At 56.5% G+C, this 26,514-nt stretch overlaps 1 protein-coding gene and 2 non-coding genes across 3 annotated transcripts; 2 read left to right on the top strand and 1 right to left on the bottom strand.

The window, feature by feature from the left end:
* On the top strand, positions 1-26,365 carry PHGDH (phosphoglycerate dehydrogenase). The gene is made up of 12 exons (XM_070397249.1): positions 1-249; positions 6,885-7,036; positions 9,726-9,791; positions 13,258-13,312; positions 13,405-13,503; positions 19,790-19,922; positions 20,887-21,035; positions 22,080-22,232; positions 22,964-23,096; positions 24,286-24,416; positions 25,324-25,561; positions 26,082-26,365. Exons 1-12 carry the CDS (start codon positions 112-114, stop codon positions 26,234-26,236), a joined length of 1,602 nt encoding a protein of 533 aa, XP_070253350.1. The 5' UTR covers positions 1-111; the 3' UTR covers positions 26,237-26,365.
* Positions 8,675-8,812, top strand: LOC138996488 (small nucleolar RNA SNORA21). Its single transcript, XR_011468782.1, has one exon. It is a non-coding gene; the product is annotated as a small nucleolar RNA SNORA21 (small nucleolar RNA).
* LOC138996477 (small nucleolar RNA SNORD62) lies at positions 10,636-10,721 on the bottom strand. Its single transcript, XR_011468772.1, has one exon. It is a non-coding gene; the product is annotated as a small nucleolar RNA SNORD62 (small nucleolar RNA).
* Positions 26,366-26,514: the final 149 nt, after the last annotated feature.

Below are 26,514 nucleotides of genomic sequence, written 5' to 3'. Positions count from 1 at the left end.
AGATCGTGAATCCTGCCCAGTTACACAAGCCCGGCCTTCCGAACGGTAGCTTCTCGGCGCCGAGGTGTTTCCGTCCAGGGAGAGCGGTCGATCCCGAGGCCGGCTCCAGCAATGGCCTTCGCAAATCTGCAGAAAGTGCTCATCAGTGACAGCCTGGACCCTTGCTGCCGGAAGATCCTGCAAGATGGAGGGCTGCAGGTGGTGGAGAAGCAGAACCTGAGCAAAGAGGAGCTGATAGCCGAGCTGCAGGTAACGCGAGCGGGAGAAAGACAAGCGCTCGGTGGCATCCTCCTCGGAAACGGGCTGGCCGCGCCCGGGCCAGCGCGCCCCATCCCCACCCCCGTCCCCACCCCCGTCCCGGGTATCGGTGGATCCTGGGGCCTCCAGATTCAAGGGTTGGGGGGAGGAGGGAGGAACACGCGGCGGTGAGCTGCAGGATGTAAACTTTCCGTGCAGTTTGCAACTGCGCGTATCGCGTTGGCTTGCCACCCGCGAGCAATGCGCCGTGCAGGCTCCGGCGGGCTGCCAGCCCGGCCCCCAGCGCCTGGGCGCGCAGTGGCCCGGGGGGGTGGGGGTGGGGAGGAGGCGGCCAAAGTGGCTTCCCTGCGCCGGGACCGGCGATCCTCCCCGAACTGAGCCCTGGCTCGCCCTGCCGACTCCTGCCTGCCCTGGGGGGGCTCTGGCCGAGCCCCAGCCTGTCTCGTGGCAGCTGCAGCGACCGTAGCAAACGCACCCGCCTTTCGTCTGACGCAAGACTGCTGTGAGTTTTCACCGCCCCTCGGCCTCCTGGGATCTCGGAGGAAACGGGGGCGGGCGGGGGGCGCCGGAGCTCCTGGGCCGCCCACGCGGCTGGGGTCCAAGCTCCGTCTCCGCACGTGGCCCGGGCGGATGGCCTCACTGTGGCCTCCTCGCTGGTCAGGAACGGCCGGACTGCACCAGAATCGATCCCGGGCGCCCCCAGGCAATTGGTATTTCTTAGCAAATCGTTCCCAGGAACGTATCTCGGTTCGTTGGGAGATATAATGAGCACAATCGACTTCAGATCTTAATCTACCTTGGCGGTCAGGGTCCTGTGAGGGTTGGTGGCCGCGTCCAGTGGCTGTCATTTATTTTGTGAACTCTTCACTCCAGCTCCTGCACCCAGCACCCCGCCGTCTACCCTTCCCCCAACCCCCCCCTCCCCCGGGCAGTGTAGCCTCCTACCAGCCTCTACCTGCCTCTGCGCGGATCCACCCCTCCATCCTCGCTCCTCCCGGGGTCCTGCCATCAGAAGAGCAGGCGGCTGCTGTGTTCACGGTGCCGCCACCGCGTGGTCCTCACAGCTGCCTGTGCGGTTGTATCTGCTGTCGCGTTTCTCCGTGGACCCTCCCCCATATGCGGCGCCCGGGCGTCCACCCGTTCCCGGACTCAGAGAAGTTTCTGACCGCTCTGTGCCTTCAGGAAGCTTATAAGCTGATTAGGGAACCTGGGCAGACGGCGACCGAGGCGACTGACCAGAGGAGTGGTGAATGAGGGCGCCTAGCAGCCCAGCTCCCGCTGCAGAAGTGGGGAGCAGGGCTGATCGGCCTGGCCTGGGGGGTGGGGTGGGGTACAAGGGCTCAGGACCTAATCCGAGGAGCAGGGTGGGTCCAGGTGGGAGGCAGGCGCCTCACACTCCCCACCTCCTCTTTTGTATGGATGGTGCCAATGACCTTGGCTCTGGGCAGTGGCCAGAAGGCAGTGGAGTGGCCTTCGGCCCAGCTCCAGACTCGCCAGATCACTGGAATGGGGAGCGCGGTCCTTTCTTGGGGCTTTGCAGCTTTCTTATGGAAATCAGAGATCCTATACCCCGGAAGAGGGGAGGGGGCCGGGGGCCAGGGACGGGTAAATGTGGTGGGATTGGGAAGAACAGGAGGCCTCCCCAGGCGTTGGGAAGCCAGCCAGGTGGGAGCTAGGAGTGTGGAGCTGAAATCTGGAGGCCCTTTTGAAGGCGCTGGGAACTGGCAGGGCAGGAGGGGTGTTTCTTGGCTAGACTGGCAGGCATCCTGGGGCTGTTGGGAGCGCCGGCCTTCCTGCCTGCTTCTGTGAAGCGTTCAGCTGGGAGTGCTGGGGAGTCCTCTTGGCAGCGACTGCACGGTGCCCTCTCCTCTCCGCTCTGTGCGCTTTTATTCTGCGTGGAGAGGCATCTGAGTTAGGGTCCCTGCCTCCCCCGTTTCCATCTTTGCAGCGTGGAAGGAACTCCAGCCCATCGCCTGAGCCAGGCCAGGCCTCCGTTTCCACTCCTTCGCATTCTGGGCAGGCACAGTGTGCCCTCGTGTACTCCCCCAGCACCCCCCCAGAACAGTCCTTTGCAGACTTGAAGCAAGTCACAGCTAGTCCATTGCTGGGTGAGGATGTCGCTTTAATGGGTCATGATTAGCATTTGAAAAACACACATGAAATAAGAACTATGCAGATAGTAAGGCTAATACTGTGTCGTGAAATTTGTTTCAGTTATGTGTGTAGTTGTGGGGTGTGTGTGGGATATGTGAGTTTAATATCACAACTTAATCATGTGTTTCTTAACTATGGGTCTTAGTAAAAAAAAATGTTTAGAAAACCGGCCTGGAATAACAAAGCATCTTTTTTTGGAACTCACAAAACTCAAGACTGTGTACCCTCCTCTCTCAGCAGGTGCCACTTCTTTTTCGTTGTTGTTTAAATATTTTTTTATTGATTTCAGAGAGGAAGGGAGAGGGAGAGAGAAATGGAAACATCAGTGATGAGAGAGAATCATTGATTGACTGCCTCCTGCACGCCCCACACTGGGATTGAGCCTGCAACCCGGTCATCTGCCCTGACTGTGAATTGACTCTCGACCTCCTGGTTCATAGGTGGACGGACACTCGACCACTGAGCTACGCTGGCCGGGCTGGTGTCACTTCTTAAATCTAATATGCAGGAACATTTAAATCTTACCACGGATCAGTGGCTTTTTAACGTTGACCATGACCCACAATCAGAAAGTCATTTTACATCACAACTCAGTATACGCATCTACACATGTAGACACACACTTACTATAAAGTTGCATGAAATAGCACCCATACCATATGTAATGCATTTACAGATTTTCTTGCTTCATTAAATAGCAGTGCTGGTCAGAATCCATTAGCCCCCAGGCTGGTAATGCATTTATACCTTTTGCTCATAATTGTAAGAAAGATAAAGAAGGAATTCAATGTTTTGTCCCTTACATTTTCCTCCTGCCATTTATTGCATACATCTTCCTTTCCCCAGCAGTTTGAAACCTGCCTTTATTATTTTGTAAATCCCCACACATACGTGGGTCTGTTTGTCTAGTGCAGTGATGGCGAACCTATGACACGCGTGTCAGAGGTGACACGCGAACTCAATTTTTTGGTTGATTTTTCTTTGTTAAATGGCATTTAAATATATGAGATAAATATCAAAAATATAAGTCTTTGTTTTACTATGGTTGCAAATATCAAAAAATTTCTATATGTGACATAGCACCAGAGTTAAGTTGGGGTTTTTCAAAATGCTGACACGCCGAGCTCAAAAGATTCCCCATCACTGGTCTAGTGCCTATTTGGCTGTGTTGATTGACTTGGCAATTTCTGAACCTTTCTTTTCTCCCGACTGCCTCCCAACTTGTTCTCCCTTTTCAGAAAACTCTTCAGTGCTCACACAAGTAAATCTTAAGCCTCTTATCACACCCAAGAGAAGGGATTTCTGATGCTGGATTTTCAGTCATGTGACCCGATCAAATATTTGGGGAAGGAGGGCTGGGGGTGGGGAGAATGGTGAAGATAGGTTTCGTCACTGGATTCATTTATTCAGCGGCGTCTTTTATTGAGTATCAGCTATTAAAATAATCTTTGCTTTAGGAACGGGTGAGAAAAGCAAACTGCAGGTCAGAGAGAGGACCTTTAAATGTGAAGCAGATGGTAAAACAGGGGAGGTTCCGTGATGGAGTCCAGGGTTGTTGGCAAAGGTTTCATGGCAGGGAAGTTGTCTGCCTGGAAGAGTGGGTGGCGTGTGGCCAGGCAGGGGGATCCTTTCCTTTGGAGGCAAGTGCGGTGGACTTGGATGTGGGACAGACACAGTGTCCCCTTTCTGGCCGGGCACTGGCTGATGTTCAACTCGGGAGGTATTCAGAGTACCAGGTGATGGCCGGCAGCCCAGACAGGGTGGCTCCTGTCTGTTTCCTTAACCTTTCCATGCCTTGTACATGCCGAGGTCACACCATACACGTGCAGCGGTGAGTTTTGGTGTGTTGTTGCTGTGAGCTCCTTGGGTGGGGCTGTGACTTGTGTTGACAGGTGTAGCATAATTCCAGATATATATACACACACACACACACACACACACACACACACACACACATATACATACATACCAGGCACCCCGGAGATGGGAAGAAGAAATGGAAGAAATGAGGCGGGATGAGGAGGAGGGGACGTGGGCAGCTTTCATTTTGGGGGGGGTGGGTGGGGGGCTTCAGTTTCTCATCTGTGAAATGGGGTGAGGCTTTAATGCTTCTTTGAATGTCACATTTTGAGGTTTTATTTCGGAACCACAGATAATAAAGTCACAGATAAGTAAAAGGGCTTGGGGTGCCCGTGAGGGGTCTTGCATCAAACTCTCTGCCGTCAAGTGGAGAAAAGTCTCCTGAAACATCGGTGAAGCCTCCAGATCTAGAGACTTGGCTGCGTGTAAACTTGAACTCCGCCCCACCCCCCAACCCCGCCCCCTGGCCGTGGAGGAACGTGGGGCTCTGCTCTCTCTCTGTGCACCTCGTCCTGACTTGTTCCTGGGCTCTGGGCTTGTGCACAGTATTACTGTGGGGCCCTCGTCCTTGGAGCCAGGTGCCCACTGGCCTTTCTTTCTCCAGAATCGAGGTGGATGTGGTGGGAAGGGAAGAAAGAAAGTTCTCACGGGATCCAGCCGAGAGCTCCGCTGAGGAAAATGCAGAGACTCCCACTCATGGGAGTCTGAGCAGATGCCGGGGGGACCCGAGGGCCATCTGTTCTAACCCTCTCATACGGACAGAGACCAGGGCTGGGGCGACATGACCAACCCAGGGCTGGGACCCAGCCTCCTGACGACTCCACGCTGCTGCTTCCTCACCCACCTGGGCAGCCAGTGGGGGTGGGCCGGGTGCTTGTCCACCTGCTCTCCTGCTTGGGGTGCTCATTGGGTGTTTGGGTAACAATATCCTCGTTGTGGGAAGATACCCCAGGCGTCTGGATGAGCTATGAAGACCGCCTCAGAGTCTGGCTTAGCCGAGTGGCTATGCAAAGTGGCTAGGATGACTCTAGAACAGCGGTTCTCAACCTGTGGGTTGCGACCCCTTTGGGGAGGTCAAACGACCCTTTCACAGGGGTCGCCTAAGACCATCGGAAAACATATATAATTACATATTGTTTTTGTGATGAATCACTATGCTTTAATTATGTTCAATTTGTAACAATGAAATTGGGGGTCACCACAACATGAGGAACTGTATTAAAGGGTCGCAGCATTAGGAAGGTTGAGAACCACTGCTCTAGAAGGTCTCCGTTTTCACATATGTGTGATTTTAGTCTAATGTTGCCTGGGTTCTGAGCAATTTTGGACCCGTTTCATTGTTCTCTCCTTTCCTCTCTGATTTTAGGAGATGCTTTCCTTTCAGCGGTTTTGTCTTTCATTCATTCACTTCATTCATTCATCCAGCCGACCACCATTTATTTATGGAGTGCCTTCCATGTGCCAGCCGAGGGGCATCTCAGAGTCAGTGGAGGCAGTGATGTCCCTTTGTTATCAGACAGGGGGCCTTGACTTTGTGCAGGAAAAAATTCACAACACGAGCCCGGGTGAATGTTAGAGGATGTTTGTTAAAGCGGGGGACGGGGAAACAAAGGAAAGGCTGGGGAAATGAGCCTAGCGGTCCGCTTTGGCTCCCCAAGAAGCCAGGGAAAAGGCAGCCAACCACCGCCCATTGCTGCCCTGGTTGCAGGCCTCATGGGGTCCCTCAGAGTTTAGTTCCTGGGAGGGAGAGCATGAGCTGGATCTTCCTTTTTTTTTTTTTTATAATATATTTTAATTGATTTCAGAGAGGAAGGGAGAGGGAGAGATAGAAACATCAATGAGAGAATATTATTGATCAACTGCCTCCTGTACACCCCCTGCTGGGGATCGGGCCCGCAACCCTGGCACCTGCTCTTGACTGGAATCGAACCCGGGACGCTTCAGTCCACAGGCCGATGCTCTATCCACTGAGCCAAACCAGCGAGGGCTGGATCTTCTTTTTGAGGGTTTTTAGAGGCTGGGCATTTAGGTGAGGTCTTAGGGAAGGATCTCAATAGAATATTCAGCTTTATGCTGATGTACCAAAATGGGATTTATTCTCTTAATTTGTCTGTCCTTGGGTGTGGTTGGCAAATGGCACTAATTGGATTTCTGCTGTCTCCCTGAGTAGGGTGATTTAAGCTATGGACCCTCTGGCTGGGGGGGGAGAAATGCACACCATTTACTTTTTTTTAAGTGTCCTTGGTTTAGGGAAGGTGGGATTTACTAGATGGCTGAAAACGACAGGTCTCGGTTTCCCTGTTCCGCCTGTCCTGGCTTACTGGCCTGTCTCACCTGAGAAGGGCCAGCGACCGCACCAGGCGCTGCACCGGCCTGTCCCCCGCCTCCTCTCACGCAGTTGAGGCTGAAGCTCAGATTCAGAGCTCCCCAGGGATGGCGCTTGGATTTGAACCCAGGTCTGGCTGGGGGAGCCTCGCTGATGTGTAAACGGTGCCCCACGCCATTGCCTCCTTTTCCTTGAGGACACCCAGTCAGCCAGCACGTGGGAGCGCCCCCTGTGGGCAAGGAAGCTCTAGGCTCCGTGGACCCAGTTGTTTCTTCTCCTGCCTCAGGACTGCGAAGGCCTTATCGTGCGCTCGGCCACCAAGGTGACCGCGGATGTCATCAACGCAGCAGAGAAGCTCCAGGTGGTGGGCAGGGCCGGCACCGGCGTGGACAACGTGGATCTGGAGGCCGCCACGAGGAAGGGCATCCTGGTCATGAAGTGAGTCGTGGAGGCCGGGGGAGGCTGTGGGGCTGGACCTCGAGGAGGGAGGGAGGGATCTACCTTAGGGAAAGCCAGGTCAGAAGTAAGGACTTCCAGGAGGAGGCGTGGTCGAGGCTGAGCCCGGGCGGTGGTCAGTGCTCACAGCTTCGTGGGGCCCACGGTTTGCCATTGAGCTTCTCTTTGTTAACTCCGTGCTTCACAACCCCCCTCTCCCCCCCCCACCCCCCAGGTGTCTGCTGGTCTGCAGCCCCGTGTGGGAGTCAGAAGGAAGTTAGTGAACTTACCTGTCCTCTCGGCTCTAGCTCTGCCCTTCCCCCTCCATTGTGCTGTCTGGAGCCAGTATTGTTAGCTCTGCTCTTATCTATAGTCAAATGCACCACCTCAGCGACCAGAGTGACGGCAGGCTTTGTCTTCCTCACTTCCCTGTGCCCCTCTGCCGCCAAGACCTCCGTTTCCCTCTCACACCCCAGGGCCAATAGGAAAAGGGTCCCCACTGGAGCTGGTTTTGCAGAAACCCAGGCGAAAGGTCATGTAAGGTCATGGGGGCATGCTCCTGCAAGGGGACACTCCGCTCTGGCTCCCGCCTGCCATGTGGTGAGGCAAGACTATCCTTGGTCCACTGCTCTGTCCCTTGGAGTCCTTTTCCCTTGGGAACCTCGTGTCCTCAAGTCCTTTCCCTCCACTCTCCCCTACAGGGTAGGGGTGAACTGACCGGTCATCTGTCTAGGGTGGGCGATATCCAACAGTAGAAAAGTTAAAGGTAACCCATCTGACAGGGTTGCCCTGGGCCCAGAAGCAACAGCCTCCGGCCCCAGCCCCTCTCCCAGCGTCCCCATCCAGCCTGTTCCCTGGGGAGGCCAGGGAGCCAGGGTCTTGTGCAAACACAGGCTCTGAGAATCCTTTATTTTTCTTAAACAAGCTCTGCCAGTTTTATTAAAGAACAATTTTGCACGATTTACTTTTCACCTGTCTGCTCTGGCAGGCTGCTAACCATACCGGAATCACCTGCATCGCCTGCCCGTCTGCCTACTCCAGTATCTTCCACACGCGGGGCCCAGCTCAGTGTCATTGCCACCGCGGCGATGGGCCCAGCCTTGGCCGCATGGCCTAGTGCTCTATTTCAGATCGCCTCCGCTAGGCAGTTGGCGAGGGCGACCAGGTTCCACTGGCCTCGTGTGGTCGCTTCCAGAGGCTGCTGTACTTCCCACTTTTCATAGCAGAGGTTGGAGCCTGGAATTGGTCCACTCCACCGACTTCCCTCTTCTTTGCGGCCACTGTCATTCTGCCTTCCGTGTGGGGCGTCCCCTGACCAACAGCAGCTGCCAAGATTTTTGAGGATCCTTTTATCTTGACCTTTTTAAAAACAGAGAATCTCTTAACATTTCTTCTCCTTCTAACCTTCATTTCCAGAGATGCAAAGATCCAGTAGGGGAAGAAGGAGGGTGAACATACTTGTTTAAAGAGCAAACAAAAAAGCCTTTGAGGGAAAAAAAAAAAATGGTTTCATGGGTTGCCATCTCCCTTCTTTCTGTAAAATGGGCACAGCCAGCACTGCCGTGAGGGTGAAGGTGTGAGGAAGCTTTCTCAGCTGAGGACTTGTTGAGGGGTAGGTGGAGATAAAAATGTCATTCTGTACCCCTTCTAAAAAGCACTCATTGGGCCTTTTTCCAATGACCCACTGAGCCGTCAAAAAAGGGCAAAGTAAAAAACACTGCTTTTGGGTGAAGTGGCAGCATGTTGTGTTGTTTTGCTTCAATCAGTGGTGTGACAAAGTAAAAAAAAAATCTATCATAATAAAAGCGTAATATGAAAATTGACCGAACTACCGAACAGCGGAAGGATGGTTCTGATGACCTTCCGGACAACCGCGCTATGACACGCACTGGCGCCAGGCCAGCCAAGGCGGATGCGATTCGATTGGTCGGGGGTCCCGCCATCACCCCATGATTGCCCCACAGAGGGAGGCCCAGGCCAGCCAAGCGATCACACCCCACGCCTGTTGCCTGCAGAGGGAGGCGACCAGTGATGGGGGATGGGGGGCAGCACTGCACAGATGGCAAGCAGTGGCAGCAGCGGGGGTGGGGCCAGCTGCGGGGGTGGGGGGTAGGAAAGCCCAGATAGGCCCTGATCACCGGCCAGGCCTAGGGACCCTGCCAGAGGGATCCTGGATTGCGAGAGGGGGCAGGCTGGGCTGAGGGACAGCCCTCCCTCCCCCATGCACGAATTTTGTACACCGGGTCTCTAAAATATATATATATATCTATCACTTTGTTACGAATAAAAGCCAAGTTGGGCACCTTGGTGAAGGTCAGTGGGCAATGGGCTGACCTCTGCATCTGAGAGATGTGTCACCCATCACAGGCACAGCCTCGGTCAGGTTGATGGCATGAGCCTCGGGATTTGTGCCTCCTCGGGCAGGTAGATTCAGAAATGAGAGGAATCAGACAAAGGGCTGAGCCAGGCCAGGGAGACGCTTCTCTCTCGGGAGAAGTGAGTTTGGGTAGAGAGGCCAGGTGTGTCTCTGCTGCAGGTCCCAGCCCTGGGATGTGAAGCCAGGGGCGGTGGCGTGGGACAAGCTCATGGAGCAGAGAGTGAGCACAGTGTGTCCTCCAGGCCTTCTGCTGGGACAGGAGTGAGCGTCTCGGGCCTGGGCCCGCTGACGTCCCCTCTCTCCTTTGCTCTTCAGCACTCCCAATGGGAACAGTCTCAGTGCCGCGGAGCTCACCTGTGGGATGATCATGTGTCTGGCCAGGTAAGTCGCTGACTTTCTCTCAACAGAGCCAGGCCCCCTGGTATGTCAGTTAGTAGGATTCTGCAAGCAAAGGACCCGCAGAAACTTAGTGAGTACACTGCGGCCTGGCAGCGCGCGGGCTGCTGGGAACGTTTAGTACCCTGGCTCTGGCGGGCCAAGGTCAGGCTCCCACTGCTGGCCAATGGGGAGGGGCAGTGACCAGGTTGCTGCTTGTCACCTAGGAGCAGGGTCCTGGGGAGAGTGATTGTGTGTGACCTTTCACTTCTCCTTCCTCACCTCCCACTCTCCCCATCCATTGTCTGTGCCCCTCCTGGGAGTCGATTTTCACACACTAACTTCTAACCTCCACGCTTTGCGAACACTCTTCCTGCTGCCGGAGCACCCTTCCCCATCCGCTTCGTCTACATAACTCTTCTCGTTCTTCAAGATGAAGCTCCAGTGTTAATGCATCCAAGAAGCCGTCTCCGGCTTCGGTGACAGGGCTGACCTCTCTGTTACTGTCCTCACAGGTCTGTGTTGTAATAAAATAAGACAAAAAGCTGCCCTGAGATCCCCGTGCTTACCCGTGGGTTCATAACACAAGGGAACTCAAATGCTCAAATCTCTTGCCCTTTTAACCCAGAATTCTGGGCGTGGGGCCCCTGGAGCAGAGGGGCAGCCTAGGAACAGTGGACATGACACATGATGCGTGTGAGCCTGACTGTGCTGGTGGTGAAATGATTGCGTTGAGCAGGCAACCCCGGCATTTCTGTGGTCGGGGAAGGGCATGGAGCCAGGGACAGGGCAGGAAGCGGCTCGAGGCCCCTTGGCAGAGCCTGGGATCCTTTTTTTCCTTCTTCCTTGATCTCTCAGTTACTTCCCTCTTCATGTCCCTGGTCCTGAGTCCACAGGGGAGGGTCAGAAGGGTCCGCTGGCATTGCATCCCTGAGACCTGGGACCTTTACGCCAGCAGCCAGACAGCAGGACTCCTTGCTTCTCTACGCGGGCCTGAGCCCTGCTGGGCCCGACAAGTCACTCTTTCCCTCCCTCAAGAGCCGTTCTCCCTCCTGCTGGGGAGGACCTCCCAGGGGGTCAGCGTTGCTCTAACTCTTCTCCGAGATCTCTCCCTGAGACCCCAGGGACTCACTGACAGTCACTGGCCAGTGAAGAGGAGAGGAGGTTGGAGAGAGGAACAGGCACCACTTCCCCAGTAGCAGGAGCCCAGCCCGGCAGGGGCCACTGAGCTGGCGGTCTGGGTCTCCCAGGCCGTCCGGGCTGCACGTCCAGCTTTATTTAAAAGAGCCGGTACAGTGGAATGGTTTAAAGGTTGCACCCACCACCTCATCCCAGTCCCTCATCCACAACCTGAGAAGTAAGTACCCGTCAAGAAGGCATTCCCGTCTCCTAGCCTGTGTGTTTAATCACTGCGTTCCTGGCAGGGCAGCACTGGGCGGCAGTGGGCGCTGTGGACGGGACAGTTGAGAGCATCGGGCCCTGTGGGTGCGGAGGCCCTGACTGGGCCTCACAGTGGGGGGCGTTGAACAGATGACGGGCGAAGAGCAGTGACATGGAGACTGCGACCAATGCAGATTTCCCCATCTTGCCCGCTTTACCTTCTCTTGTGAGTCAGACCCCTCTTGAGCCCCCTCGTCCACATCTTGGTCCCCTGAGACCGGCCTGGTGAGGACGGAACCTGGGAGGCTCTGACCAGCTGGGTACAGCAGCGAGAGGGAGGGTCTGGGGATTTCTTGTGTCCATGGTGCCATCCCGTACATCTTAGCACCTACATCTCAGCACCGTGGAGTGGGGTGGGCAGAGATCAGGAGGTGAGGGAGCTGAGAGGAGGCGGGGAGGGGAGTGAGGGTTGGGGGCTCCGTCTCACCAAGTGAGGCATTTTTAGGCTGAGACCGAGAGCACTTTCCCTTATTGCTTTCCTGAACGAGGTGCGATGGTGTGATGGGCCGGAGCAGGGAGATGGAGCTTTTCCCCTGAAGCGAGTTCCTTAAGCTTGGCTGAGTTTACCCACAAGTCCATGGGGCTCCCAGTGGAGGAGAACAGCCTTACCAGCAGGTGGAAGTCCATAATGGACAGACAGGAAAGAACTTTCTTTAAATAAGAAGTCAGTGAAGTAGAAACACAGGAACAATATTTTGGAATCTCTTTTTGTGCATTCACCCACCCATAGACCATTGAAGGTCATGGCCAGCAGGAAAGCCTACATTTCACACTTAGGAGGCTGCCTGGTGGGAGGCCTTCCTTTGAATCCATTCAGCTGCTCCTGGGTGGGCAGAGCTGGGTGGGGTGTTTAACCCCCAGAGCCCCACACTGTGCATTCCTGAGCATTCAGTGAGCTAATGGGTGTCTAAACATCTCCTATGAGTGTCTAAAACAGAAGATACGCCTTAAACATTCTAACATTGTTTCTTGTCTCTTACTTTTTTGCTTCCAGAGAAGCCTGGATGGTCTTGTCCCACAGGACATATCTGCCCCTGTGACCTCTAACTTTGCCCTAACTCCCTTTGTCTCCTCCAGAAAACACAAGGAGCCTAGACTTCCATGTTGGTCAATAGGAGCAGAGAGGCTGTGTGGGGTGTGGCGTGCGTGCGTGCGTGCCTGAGGTGGTGAGACAGGAGGTGGAGAAGTTAGACGAGTGTGGACGGTGGCACCCACCCACCCAAATCTAGCCTGAGACCCTTGGGGCTTAAACTCCCAAGGACGAAAAAATAATCAGCTGCCCCTGATACAGTGGAAGATGTTGGAGGTTGTGGCCCTGGGTGGAATAGGAAAATGAAAATTCTTGAATTTCTGGAGCTTTTAATGCCATCGGAGCCTCTCCACACGGCATTTCTTATTCCTGCAAACCCTGGAGGACTGACTTGGTTTTAGTGCCCCGTCACTCTGATAGCCCCGGGGGCTGACGTGGCATCAGAACCTCTTCCCAGACTCCTCGCTGGAGACAGAAGTTAGGACTCCAAGTCATTCTCCACGCCCCCCACCCCCGCCTTTTTTTAATGAGTTTATTCGCTTCCTTATTGTTTTGTTTTTTGTTGTTTGTTTTGTTCATCCTCATCTGGACATTTTTCCGTTGATTTTTAGAGAGAGTAGAAGAGAGGGAGAGAGACAGAGAGAAACATTGATGTGAGAGAGACACATCGACTGGTTGCCTCCCGATTGTTTCCCCGACCAGGGCCGGGGATCAAGCCTGCAACCCAGGTACATGCCCTTGGCCGGAATCAAACCTGGGACCCTTCAGTCCGAGGGCCAACACTCTATCCACTGAGCCAAACTGGCCAGGTCCCAAGTCAAGTCTTGCCAAGGGTTCCCCTCTGCTGCATAGCCTCGACCCCCCTGTTTCTGAGCCTGAGCCCCCTGACCCAGGCCGAGCTCGGTTCGCGCCAGGTGGAGGTGGCTTGCAGGCATCCTCGCGCGCCTCCTTGAGCTGGCGGGGGTCTGCGTGGGCCGGCTCACCCTGTGTCTGTCCTTGCAGGCAGATTCCCCAGGCGACGGCTTCGATGAAGAATGGCAAATGGGACCGAAAGAAGGTGAGCAGCCGGCCTTGCCTCCCCGAACCTGGCTCAGTGCCTGGAGCTCACTCCTGGTGCTGACTTCGGCTTCTTTGCCTGTTTGGTTGCAGTTCATGGGCACCGAGTTGAACGGAAAGACCCTGGGAATTCTTGGCCTGGGGAGGATCGGGAGAGAGGTGGCCGTCCGGATGCAGTCCTTCGGGATGAAGGTAAGGGGTCGGCAGGCTTCCTGTAGGAAGTTTGGAAGAAGCAGCTTTGTGTGCGAGAAGCTGAAGGCTCTGTCCTAGGAGGGTCTGATACCCCCCACCCCTCCCTTTTAGAGCCCCTGGCTTAAGCAGGCGGTACAGCCAGCGAGGGAGGGAGCATTACCTGCTGGTGTGCACTCTCGAACTCAGAACCTGGGGCTGCTCGGTGGAGGTCCTTCAGCCCTGGGGTGGGTAATAGCCCTGAGTCCCAGCGGAGAGGGGTCCCGTTTCCTGCCGACCTGCCCTCCCCTGCTGTGAGGCCTCCTCGTTTGCTGTGTCTGTCGCCTGTGCTGATTCAGGAAACATGAGCAAATTTACACCCTTACGACAGAGCAATTGTCCATCCATCTTCTAGCTCCTCTCCAGGGTTCAGCAGAAACTGAACGGTGCTTGTCTGTAAGCTGATAGGATCCTAGAGCGGATGGTGGCTGGAGACCCCACACATTTCTCCGAAATCATGCCTGCCCCCTGCCTGCCCCCAGGGCCCTGCCTTATCTTATTCTGGGAGGCTTCCGGTTGAGGGCGGGTTATCATCAAAAGCAGAACCACACCTGGGGACGTTGCCTAGGGGGAGGCCACTTAGACCAGAGAGGGTGCCCAGATAGGCCAGGGCCGCCTCCCTGTGTATAGTGGCTGTGAGGGGGTGGTGGGTTCAAATTGCAGCCAGGGAGGCGTCAGTTAAACATTAAGGGAAAAAGCTTTGAAAATCAGATCATTTCAGGTCTTGAAAAATTTACATGGCCCTGTTCCAGAATTCTCCATTTCTCCCTGGCTCCTTCCCCCTCTGTCTGTCCCACCCACTTTCATAGAGCTATGGGAACTTACTGATGAACCCTTACGTTTATATTGACCTCCAGAGTTTGTTAATTTTTGCTGAGAGCTCACAGCGAATGGATGATAGACAAGAACCCAGGTGGGCATCCCATCCTACCACCTTGAGCATCTGCTCTGCCTCTGCCTCCTGCCTCTACCCTCTGCCCCCCCTTCCCCCCCCCCCCCCCCCCCATCATATTTAAGTCATCCAGACATCTTGCTGAACCTTAGCACGGGGAAGGGCAGGAACATTTTTCTAGATTCCAAGAGCGGTGAGTGTGGCCTGGCAGGACCCATTGACCATGAGCACCAACCAACCCCACGTCCTTCTGGGTAAGGGAGGTGAAGTGCCATCAGCCACGGAGAGCACTTTCTCCTCCTGCCTCTTGAGGGATCAAGGTTTAGCTCACAGGGATTTCCAGTCACCTAACAGGGAGAGGGGTCAGGTGAGCTCAGAGCACACATGGCCATACAGGTAAAGGCTGGTTTCATTGATGATGCAGTAACTTCGGAGCAGGGTCCAGGCCCCACGGCCCTTCTGCTCCTTTCACTCCCGTCCACGGAGCCATAGCACATCGGATTCTTCCAACTCAGGGACATGTGTTGTCAAGGACTTGAGACTTTGGCAGTGACTTAACTCAGACAAAAAGCCTCACCTCATTTCCTGAATAATGGATGCGATCAGCCAGCCTGTCCGGTCCTCTGACGACACTTGGCTACTCCACTCCTGCGGGAGCTGCTTCTGGGAGGCCCCAGGAGGATGCAGGACCTTGAGTGGCCGCAGGGGAAGTGACTGACACCCCACAGACATGTGTCTAGAACCTGCTCATCAATGTTAATCTGTGTTTCCGGGCCCAGCCTGCATGATACACCCAGATGTGTTACAGCCAGCATGGCGTTGAAGGGGTGGGTGCTTCGCCTCCAGGGCTTCTGTCGCGATGTCTCTGGAGGGTCATTCCTCGCTGTCTTGCTTCTGAGACCTGCTGCTTGTAACCCCTGAAACATGTCCATTGTAGTCCAGTGGTGACCACTTCCTTGAACCAGGTCCTTCGGCCAGGCTTCTGCCCAATTCGTGTCTGTTTTTGCAAAGATGTAATCTTTAAGACCTCATCCTTGAGGGGTGCCCCCAGGAAAAAGCCAACGGGCTCAGGTTCCTTGATGGTTAGGGAGAGGAGGTAGATCTCCTCCAGGGACTCCATCTTCCCTTCCGTGACCAGGCGGCCCAGCTTGATGACGGGACCCACTCATTGTCCTCGGCTTTGCCTCGACCTCCGAGACCTCAGCCCAGTCTTTGGAAACCGACATGAGACTGGGAGATCCTGGAAGTCCCTCGATGTCATCCACCCGGGCCATCGACATCACTGTGCTGTCCTGGGAAGTGATGTAACTTGGGAGAACATTGTAACTGAAGACATAGAGTGGACCAAGAGGCATGGGGGACACTTTTGCATATCTGGTTGGGCTGGCCCGGTCGGAACTGCAAAGCATGTAAAGGTTATTGGTTATCATCCCTTTCTCTCCCTGGTGCCTGGACTAACCTGTGTCCTAATCTGTCACCCAGGCTGGTCTCACTCAGGAGGCTGTTAATGAATGGCTAGCAGCTGGCCCCTTCCAGGGTATGGTGATCTAAGAGCTGACCCCTTCATATCACGGGAGTTGTAGGGAAAGGCCGTCTTGCGCTCAGAGGCTGGGGATGGACGGTCCCCTTTCCTTTCTTTGTGACTATCTGGTCACTCGGGGAAAGGGGGCCCTTCACCTCCAATGGGAGCTTAGCCAGGTGTCTTCCCAGGACCACCTGGGGTTTGTGTATTGTGGTTGGGGAGGGAGGTCTTGGTTGTTGCCCACCTATACTGTAATTCGCACAGGCACAGGTCCAGAAGGAGCCCTGAGCAGCCACCATAGAGCTGCTATTGACTTGCTCTGAGCCACGTGGCACAGATGCGGGTTTCCGGGTAATTCTCGAAGCTGGCAGCCTGCTGCTGGTCTGAATCATTTGGGTCTCTCCATAGCATTTTCTGCTTGAAGCTTTTTCCCAGTAGTGTCGCTAAATCACAGGTAATCACTTCGGAGATTCAACGTGTGCACGCTGGCATGTCCTCTGGTCTAGAATGTGTAAAAGACCTACGTGGGCCAGGAGCTGAGCCTTGCACTTTCTTGTCAAGGTTTTCTGTGAGGAGCAGACCAGCATCTCACAAGTTTCTTGGTGGCTGGTGTGATGATGAGTTTGACTTAGCCCAGAGGGATGGACATTGGACTGGAGGCACCAGTTGTCACTGATTCTTTCGGGTCCGGCTAACGTGCACTGAGGTCGGCTGTAGGTCGGCTGTGTCGGATGCTGTGCTCCATGACCCTGTGGAGTCATTATTATTATCCCAGTTGCAGATAAAGAAACTGAGGCCCGAGAAGGTTATGTGATATGCTCAAGAAAATAGGGCCAGTGAGTGGTGGAAGCCGGCTCAGACTCTGGGTCTCCTGACTGCTAATCTGTGTTCTTTGCCCTGTACCACCCTGGCTGTCTCCATTCCTGACCCCTGTCCTGACCCCTGTCGGTTAAACAGGCCCTTCCCTGAGTTCTTTCTAGATCAAAAGCTCTCTTATCTCTTATCTCGGTCTGTAGTTGGAATTCCTATGGCCCCAAGAGCAGTGATTTTCAAATTCTTCCCAGAGCTTCAGGCTCTGGGAAGGGGCCCGAGGGACAGTGGAAGGGTCAGGGGGGGTATTGGGCCCTCACCTCTGTAGCTTTGAATTGATTTGGTTTTATATTGTGTTTAAGATTTCTTTGTGTGTCGGGGAGAGTGTCAAGGCTAAGCCAAAGAACGTGGCTACAGGGTCGAGTGGGCGTGGCTGGAGGGTGGGCGTGGCTGTCAGACTCCATCATTGGAGCCTCCATCTAGGGAACTGGGCCTTGCCTAGCTCTCCTGCGCCCCCTGCTGAGCCAGGGGGCCTGGAGCAGGCGGGACCAGCCTCCCAAGGCTGCGTCTGTGACACCCGCTAGAGGTCGCCTTGGAGTTGCCCTTGAAAAGGGAGGTTCCTTTGTTGCCCCGACATCAGGAGTCTGTCTTGGGGCTGGGATTGAGGTGGGGAGTCCTTTATGTCTCTCCCCAAGGCTACTTCTAGCAATAGACTTCAGATAGTGTTTTTTCCAAAATTGCCCCAACGTTTGCACATTGGACATCTGACCTTTTCCAGGAACCTGCTGACCTTTTCAGGACCCTACTGAGGCATTGGTCCTCGGCTGGCCGATGTCACCCGTCTAGCCCCCACCCCCTACAGCAGGGGTCCTCAAACTACGGCCCGCGGGCCACATGCAAATACAAATATTGTATTTGTTCCCGTTTTGTTTTTTTACTTCAAAATAAGATATGTGCAGTGTGCATAGAAATTTGTTCATAGTTTTTTTTTAAACTATAGTCCGGCCCTCCAACGGTCTGAGGGACAGTGAACTGGCCCCCTGTTTAAAAAGTTTGAGGACCCCTGCCCTACATGGTCTCCTGGTGCAAGGACCCCAGGTCTTAGCTCACTACCTTTCTGCCCCGATGACTCCAGTTAAAAAAAAACACAAAAAACAAGAACGGGTTTTCTTTCAAATTCTTTCCCTGCGGATGAGTGAGATACTGTCTCTGTGACAGAAAGCTGAGTCAGGGCCTGGGGGTGCAGGAGATGCTATCCCCTGGCCCCGCCCACTTCCCTTTAGCCCCAGGCAGGGGCACTTGGCCAGCTTGCCCTGGCCTTTTCCTGACTTCTGCGAGCCCAGGGTCCTAGAGTTGTGTGAACCCGCTCGCTCGTCAGGCTTGGCCTGTGACCTCCCCTCTCCCCGCTCCACATGCCAAAGTGCATCTGGGTTAGAGATGAAGGGGCCATTGTTCCGCAGGCAGCAGGACAAAGAAGACTTGTGAGGATAAGCACAGAATCCTCTCTCCTCCCCCTGGGCATTTTATTCTCCCCACGAGAGAAAAATAGATTTTCTCTGAGGGCCGGGCCATGTGGGCCTGGGTGTCACCAGCTGGCGATCCCATAAGGCACCGCGAGGCCGCCTCCTTCCCCAAAGCCTCCACCGCGGTTGGGGTGGGGCCCGTGTGGCTCTCCTTCTTCCACACGGTGATGAAAAGTGGGATCCAAACGCTGCACCTCATCCACAACCACTTTCCGTTGCTTCTCCAGGAGCGCTGGGTTTGGTACAGCCATCTTTGCCATTTTATTTTCTAAAATAACTATGTTTCTGTCATTTGCTTTGCACCTGGCTGCAGGTGCCTCCCAGCTGCTCAGCTGGCTTGTAACCTTGCTCAGGGATGGTGTCTGGCAGCCCAGCTGTTTCTGATGGAGGAGAGATGCTTGCCTCTCGCTCTCCCCTGATTTCTCGGGTGGTCCTGCTCTCTATTGACTGGTCAGGGCCAGGGTGGGGGGTGGTTAGTTAGCCATCACAGCTGGTCCTGGCATCGCCCGCCCACCTGGTTTTGCTGCTTTTCTGAGCCAGGAGCTGAAATACACCTGAAGCCTCGATGTTATCTCCAGGGGGGTGACGGACTATAAATGGCTGCAAGTTGCTCAGCCAGTTTGCTCAGCGGGCTCTCAGTTTCCCTCTCCACCTGCCCTGGCTGACTGGCCTGTCTCATTCCCTTCACTGATATGCGATGACCTTTGGCCACTGTGATGCGGTTAGTGCCGCTGACACCCCAAGTTCCCTGCCTGCCCCCGTCTCCCAGTAGTCAACCTTCTTCCTTCTCAGCAGCCTCAGGGGGGTCCACCTCCTCCCCAGACCCAGGTTCTTTCTGGGCCCTCCCCCACTTGGTGCCCTGATGTCTCACTTTCCTCCTCTGTTGTCATTGCTCTCCACCCCCGGCAGCCCTGCCTTGTTGAAAGCATCTGTCACTAGTCCTGTATACCCCCTGGGACTAGTCACATGGTCTGCCTTCCAAGACCAGGTGCATCTTAAACCCCTAAGAGTAACTCCAGGAGAGGGGACCATCCCCTCCCCGTAGTTGTCAGCACAGGTACTTCACCCCCTTCCCCGATGACGAGTCCTGGTCTCTAACCCTGCACCGCCGCCCCTCCCTCCCTTCGCTCGCACTCTCTCTGCTCAAGCAGCCAGTGCCCTGCTGTTGTCTGGCCCTGTGGTCCTCCCTTTCCTGGTTGTGCCCCACACTGACCCCCGAGTGACCGTCCTCCCTCCCCTGGGCTCCCTGCTGCCCAAGGGCTTCCACGCTCCATGGTGCCCGTACACACGAGCTGCTCCTACATTTATGGTTCAGAGAGTGCATGCAGACACCTGCCTTTCAGCTCTGGTCCTGGCCCTTCCTGGTATGTAAGCCCCTACTGTTCAGTGCACTGGTGTCTGCAGAAGGCTTAGCATAGCTTGGTGTATGTAAATGTTCCATGGTTGCCATTGTTCATAATACAAATACTAATACTAACCACACACACTCTCTCTCATGACCAGACTGTAGGGTACGACCCCATCATCTCACCAGAGGTCTCGGCCTCCTTTGGCGTTCAGCAGCTGCCCCTGGAGGAGATCTGGCCCCTCTGTGACTTCATCACTGTGCACACCCCTCTCCTGCCTTCCACGACAGGTGGGTGTATCCCTACCTGGTGGTGGCCACAGAAGCCACAGACCAGATAAGGGTGGGTCCCCGTGTAGGGCTTCCACAGACACTGTGTGTGTGTGTGTGAGTGTGTGTGTGTGTGTGTGTGTGATCAGCTCTTCCAGCACCAGCATGGGATGCTTTGTGAGCTGCCCTGCATTAGAGGGGAGGGGTGAGCCCGCAGGGAATTGTGGGGCGCAGGGGTGAGCTGGGGCAACGTGTATAACCAGTGCCCCTGGACAGTGCCTGGGCCACTGCAGGCTTTTCTGGTTCCGGACCCACTGGAAGGAGGTATATCTCAGGGACTTCTAGGAGGTTTCTAAACTGAGTCTGGCCCAGCGCATCAGAGGGAAGGAAGACCAGAGAGTATTGTCCTGCAGGAAGTAGGCCAACACTCCTACTGGAGTGATAGGGGAGGCGGGGGAGTGTGCCCTGCTGGCACGGCCAAGGGTGATCCCGAGTGGGGGTGATAAAAGGATTAAGAAAAGACAGACATGAGAATGAAAGCTGGGTCTCGGTGGGACGCTGCTTCTCTGATGGAGAGAGACAGCGACCACGCCCACAAGCCGTGTCTTTATTTTATAGCAGATGCCACGAGGCAAAGTAAGGGCGTGATCAGGTTTACAGCATTCTCATTAGTTTCAATCCCACTCCACTACATGCACCTGAACTCTATCACTCAGGCACTGGGGCCACGTGTTCAGACCACAGGCTCAAGCTCACGACTATAGCTGTTGGCTACAATTGTGCTGGGAGGGCTCTGCCATCCAAGCTGGGACTTGCACGTGGCCATGAGAGGTCTGTGCCCTCTCAGTAGTCCAAGGCTTGAACCTGTCAAACACTCTGGCCGCGCCCCACAGGGGAGCTGGATGGGGAGGGGGGTCCGAGCTGCAGCCAAGCCGGGGCAGTGGGACCCTGGCACCATCGTGGATGCCTGCCTCCCTCCCTCCAGGCCTGCTGAACGACAGCACCTTCGCCCTGTGCAAGAAGGGAGTGCGCGTGGTGAACTGCGCCCGCGGAGGGATCGTGGACGAGGGCGCCCTGCTCCGGGCCCTGCAGTCGGGGCAGTGTGCGGGCGCAGCGCTGGACGTGTTCACTGAGGTGAGTGCCCGCGTGGGCGGGAGGGGAGGCGCGGGGCGGGGCTGGGGGGGCAGGAGGCCCTCAGGTCCCATCTCTCTGTCCCGGTAAAGGGGAGGAATGGTCCCGTGTTGTGTGGTTTGAAGAGGCCTCCCTGCGCGGAGGCAGCCACGCGGGCTCCTGCAAAACCCGAGCGTTAGGTCAGACCGTTCCTGGTCTGGGCCGCGTTGCAGCTGCAGAGAAGGCAGCAGCAGCACATGGTTCTGCGGCCCGGGCCTGGGGCAGGGAGAGAGGCTTCATGCATTGATGCTGGTCTGATGAAGCAAATCCTGCCAAGTCCGCCCAGTGCCCCTGGCTCTCCCTGCCCTTCCTCTTTCCCGGGAGGGAGGGAAGCCCGGGAACAGAGGTTAGAAGCTCCCCGGTCCACGGGGTGGGCTGCTCTCCTAGGTCTCCCTCCCCGACCCCCTGACCCCCACCCTGCCCGCGCGCCAGACCCAGCTGAGAAGGGTGCATTTCCCCTTGAATCCCGTCGCCGCCTAAACACCAGGAGTCATGGGGAGAGCGCAGGAACCTTGGCGGAGGCGGGGGGCGGGTGCTAGGCATGTAGGAACTGTGGCCTTGGCGAGTCCCCGCCCTCCCAGAGCCCCCATAGCACTCGCTGTCCAGTCCCTGCCCAGGGTGCACGGAGCACTGGGTCTGTTTCTGGTGACCTTTCTGGACTAGATGGTAAGGTCCATGACAGTGAGCGCAGGGGGCGGGGCGTTCAGGGAAAGCAGCAACCACAGGAGGTACCACGGCCGAGAGCCTCTTGCATTACTGGTGTGTAATCTCCACCGCGATGGTATGAGGTAGGCAGTGCTCACCCATTTCTCAGGGAGGGAAACTGAGGCTCGGGAAGATGGAGACTTGCCCGGAGGCACATTTGAATGTGGTCCACAGCTCTGTCCACCGCTTTGCTGCGGTGGGACATCCATGAGGAAGCCGGTCACTGAGTCCAGTGACCACGCCGACGAAATAAGAGTAGGAGGTGCCTTCCCTCCTGCAACTTCCCTGTCCCTCTCTGGGCAGGAGCCGCCGCGGGACCGCGCCTTGGTGGACCACGAGAACGTCATCAGCTGCCCCCACCTGGGCGCCAGCACCAAGGAGGCCCAGAGCCGCTGCGGGGAGGAGATCGCTGTCCAGTTCGTGGACATGGTGAAGGGGAGAGCCCTCGCGGGGGTCGTAAGTATCCCTGGTGGGGTGGGACCCGGAGGTTAGAGGGAGGAGCAGGGGTCTTGGTGATGGGAATGGGGACAGCGGGGACAGCGTGGTGTGGTGGCCAGATTCTGCTCTGGGAGCCGAGATAAGATTCCGGGGGATGCCGAAACCGGTTTGGCTCAGTGGATAGAGCATCGGCCTGCGGACTGAAAGGTCCCAGGTTCGATTCCGGTCAAGGGCATGTACCTGGGTTGCGGGCACATCCCCAGTGGGAGATGTGCAGGAGGCAGCTGGTCGATGTTTCTCACTCATCGATGTTTCTAACTCTCTATCTCTCTCCCTTCCTCTCTGTAAAAAATCAATAAAATATATTTAAAAAAAAAAAAAGATTCCGGGGGTTGGGGTGGGGGTGGGGACGGTGGCAGGAGCTGGCCTGCCCCTCGCCTGGATGCCCAGGCCTGGCACCAGGGAGCCCAGCTCCGCCCTGACGTGTAGCCTTGTGCGGAGATTGAGGTTCTCCCCAGGGCCCAGCGTCTGCGAAAGGCTCCTTTGTTCTCCGAAGGCCTGCGAATGCAGGGGTGAGGCTGGGCTGAGGGCTGGACTCCTGTGGGGCGGAGCGATGGAGAAAGCCCCTGAGGGTGAGGGTCCTTCTTAGTTGCACACGTCCTCCGCCTGCCTCAGGCTCCCAGCCACCCAGCTGTTCGACTCTGCTCCCACCCCTTCCTAACCTCAGCCCCCTCCCTGTCTCCCTGCAGGTGAATGCCCAGGCCCTTACCAGCGCCTTCTCTCCGCACACCAAACCTTGGCTCGGTCTGGCCGAAGCTCTGGGGACTCTGATGCGAGCCTGGGCAGGGTCCCCCAAAGGGACCATCCAGGTGGTAACGCAGGGTGAGCGGGGGACACTGCAGAGGGAAGGGGAAGAGGGGTGTGGACCCTGCACCCCACTAGGGGTGTCTGCTGCAGGTCAGACAGGGACTCGGAGGTGACCCTGGTCTTGGGACCCCATGTTCCATGTTCTGAGTATTGGCTCACTTGCTACTGAGTGGAGACAGAAGAGGAGGGACAAAAAGTCATTGGGAAATATGCTTAATCTTCCCAGTCACGTTTGCACGTTATTTTAAAGATGTGCATGTTTGTGCGGTAGTTTAAAGATGTGCGTGTTTGGGGTGCAAGAGAAACCTCCACAGGAGACAGTTTCCCATGAGAGGCGGTAGGATTGGCGGCCGGAGTCCTGGTTAAGTGACATGGAGTTTGATTCTGGTTTTGACCGTGTCACTTTCCTGCTGGGTGGCATTCCGGTCTCCGAGCCGTGTGTTCTTCATGTGTGACGTGTGAGTCAGGATGGGTGTGCCAGACGGGGTGTGGGGACATTCTGTGCTCTGACAGCCTGAGATGGGCCCTGGGACTAGCTGGTGGCCTTGGGGGCATTTGCTCAGCCGTGACGTGGGAACAGAACAGCGCCCTCTGTCGGCCCCTCGGTGACTGTGCAGCTCCAGCCCGCTGCAGAGGTGCTGGAGAGACCGGAGGCTCTAGCATGGCCGAGACGTCCCTCCCCATTGACTGTTGATTCTTGGGGAGAGGTTGTGGGTGGGGCAGGTAGACCCTGAGCGTTGTCTGTCCTGGGCCAGGCCCGAGCCAGGGGATCCTCCTTGGCTTGGGTGCCCAGGCCACAAGGCAGGGGGAACTGGGCCACAATTCCTTCAATTACCCCTTTCTTCTACTTGCTGAGGCCAGCAAGGGAGTGAGTGCCAGAATGACAGGCAGGCCAGGGCGGCCGGGCCATGGCAGGTGTGGGGGCACTGGATTTGTCCTGAGTTTTGGAGATGAGTTCTTTCGACTGGATGAGAGTGCCCTTGGGGTCCAGACCTGGACAGGGCCAGGCTGGGCCAGCCTCTGGGGCAGATCTGCTGACCCACCATGTGTCGGCTCCCCGGGGGAAGCAGGACTGCCCAGGCAGGCTGGAATCGGGGTCCCCAGGGTGTGAGGAGCTGTGACCCAAGGTGGGTGCTGGGTCTCCTGCCCCCCCTCTGTTGCTCCACAAACAGTGACCTGATGGTGGCTTCTTTTCGGTCCCCAGGCTTGTCCCTGAAGAATGCTGGGAACTGCCTGAGCCCCGCAGTCATTGTCGGCCTCCTCAGAGACGCTTCCAATCACGCGGACGTGAACTTGGTGAACGCCAAGCTGCTGGTGAAGGAGGCCGGCCTCAACGTGGGTGCCCGTCCGCCCTCCCCTCCTCACCCCGTGGGCACAGCCCTTCTCCCCCTGTGTGTTCAGAGCACGTCCCCAGCCCTGCTCAGTGAGTGGGAGCCCTGGGGGCGGTCCTGCCACGGACAGTCTGCCTGTGAGAGGTGGCGCAGGTGATGTCCGCATCTGCAAAGCGGGGCTACCGCCCGCCTCCGAGCGCTGCTGTGCGGGAAAGTGCTGTGTGTGTGCACGTCGGTGCCAGCACCCCCATTTCACAGCCGGGAACACTGAGGAGCCAGTTTGCATCTGGTTGGGGGGCGGGGAGGCTGGGAAGCAGCCTCGTGTGCTCAGCCTCTGGCTCCATCCAGGGCTGCATTCACCATCGAGCCCGGTTCCTTGCTGAGCTTGCTCACTCCTTGGGAGCTGGCAACGCATCCTCTTCGCCTCTGCTGCCCTTGTGGCTTTTCTTTGGCGTCTTTCCCTCTGCTTCCCTTTGTAGATCAAAGCTTGTGTTTCTTAGCCAGTGGGAGCTGGCAGCAGCCATGGGAAGCAGGGCTCCCACAGCCCCCCTCCTGCCCCCTCTCCACACCTACATCCCAGTGAGGCCACTGGTTCTGTGCAGGAAGCAGTGAGCAGGAGGGGCCGGGCTGGGTCAGCCCGTAGGTAGACCTGCTCACCCAGGTCCTCACAGACCCGCCTCCCTTCCTCCCTCATTTCCTCCCCCCCGCCGCCCCCGCCCCCTCCCCGCAAGCTGTTACCTGTTCCAGGCAGATCTGTCCTTCCCTGTGGGGGCCACTGACTCCTCCCCCGGCTCTGAATGGCTGACCCAGTGGGCCAGGCTGAAGCCCTACACATCGGCCATGGGGCTGAGGGAGAGGGTGGGCATGATACCGCCAGGAGGCGTAACCGTGCCCCTGCCTTCTCTCTGCAGGTAACCTCCTCCCATAACCCCGCTGTGCCAGGAGAGCAAGGATGCGGGGAAGGCCTCCTGAGCGTGGCCCTGGCAGGTGCCCCCTACGAGGCTGTGGGCTTTGTCCAGGGCACCACACCTGTGCTGCAGGCACTCAACGGAGCTGCCTTCAGACCAGAAGTGCCTCTCCGCAGGGGGCTGCCCCTGCTCCTGTTCCGGGCTCAGCCTTCCAACCCTGCCATGCTGCCTACCATGATTGGTGAGGAGGGGCCTGTGGGACGGGCTGGTGTCCTGAGGTGGAGGTTGGTTGCGGGTGGGGGTGTCCTGTCTTTGGTTAATCTCCTGTTTCCCCCCTCTCCCATCTTCCCTCTGAGATTTGACAGTCTGTGCCATCTTGAGCTGCCCAGTCCCCTGGCGCCTGGGCTCTGGGGAGTTTTGGAACACTTCCTGGCAGTGAGCGAGTGAGTTCTCAACAGGCCCAATTTCCCCATCCCTGCCAGCTGCGCCGAAGAATGAAGAACGGGCCAGCTTTGTTCTCTCGCTGTTGTTCTGATGAAGCTGGCAGCCAGCCAGTCAGGCAATTGCTCTAGCTCAGTGGCTCACTCCCTGCCTCGCGCGATGCTCTCTGGAATAAAGCTGAGCAAGTGTTCCCTCTCTCAGCTCTTCGATCCAGATGCCATCAACCTCCATTGCAGCAGCCGTCACAGCAGCCCAAGACTCCCGGCCCCTCGCATCTCCTTTCCCATACTCCGGGCCAACCAAAGGTTTCTTCTTCCCAGGGCTCCTGGCGGAGGCAGGCGTGCAGCTGCTGTCCTACCAGACCTCGGTGGTGTCCGACGGGGAGACCTGGCACGTCATGGGCATCTCCTCCCTGCTGCCCAGCCTGGACGCCTGGAAGCAGCATGTGACCGAGGCCTTTCAGTTCCATTTCTGACCTTGGGGCTCACCAGGACCAGCCTTGGGGGCTTTGTGATCAACACTGAGAGGTCACATTCCCGGGGCTGACACCACTTATGTGGTCTGACCCCTGTAATAACCACCTAATAAACAGCCCACCCCCCAATCTCCTGGTGTCTTTGTGTTGTCATTATCCACAAGTGCCACTAGAGGGTGCCCACGGGCAGCCATGGGCGTGGCTCTGGCTGCAGGAGGCTAGGGTGCAGGGAGGGGGACCTGGATGGGCAAACTGCATGCCTGGGTGTGGACACTCCC

The sequence above is a fragment of the Myotis yumanensis genome, unplaced genomic scaffold, assembly GCF_028538775.1.
Source record: "Myotis yumanensis isolate MYYU_CA2020_CCGP unplaced genomic scaffold, mMyoYum1.0.hap1 SCAF_17, whole genome shotgun sequence".
NCBI lineage: Eukaryota > Metazoa > Chordata > Mammalia > Chiroptera > Vespertilionidae > Myotis > Myotis yumanensis.
Note: the sequence above shows the minus strand (reverse complement) of the source record. Positions and strands in the feature narration are given on the sequence as shown.

Excerpts from the sequence above, each read along its gene's own strand:
- PHGDH (XM_070397249.1), top strand. The coding sequence starts at position 112 with ATGGCCTTCGCAAATCTGCAGAAAGTGCTCATCAGTGACAGCCTGGAC. Across the intron at positions 250-6,884 it reads AGCTGATAGCCGAGCTGCAG|GACTGCGAAGGCCTTATCGT; the intron begins GTAACGCGAGCG and ends CTCCTGCCTCAG. Across the intron at positions 13,313-13,404 it reads GCAAATGGGACCGAAAGAAG|TTCATGGGCACCGAGTTGAA; the intron begins GTGAGCAGCCGG and ends GTTTGGTTGCAG.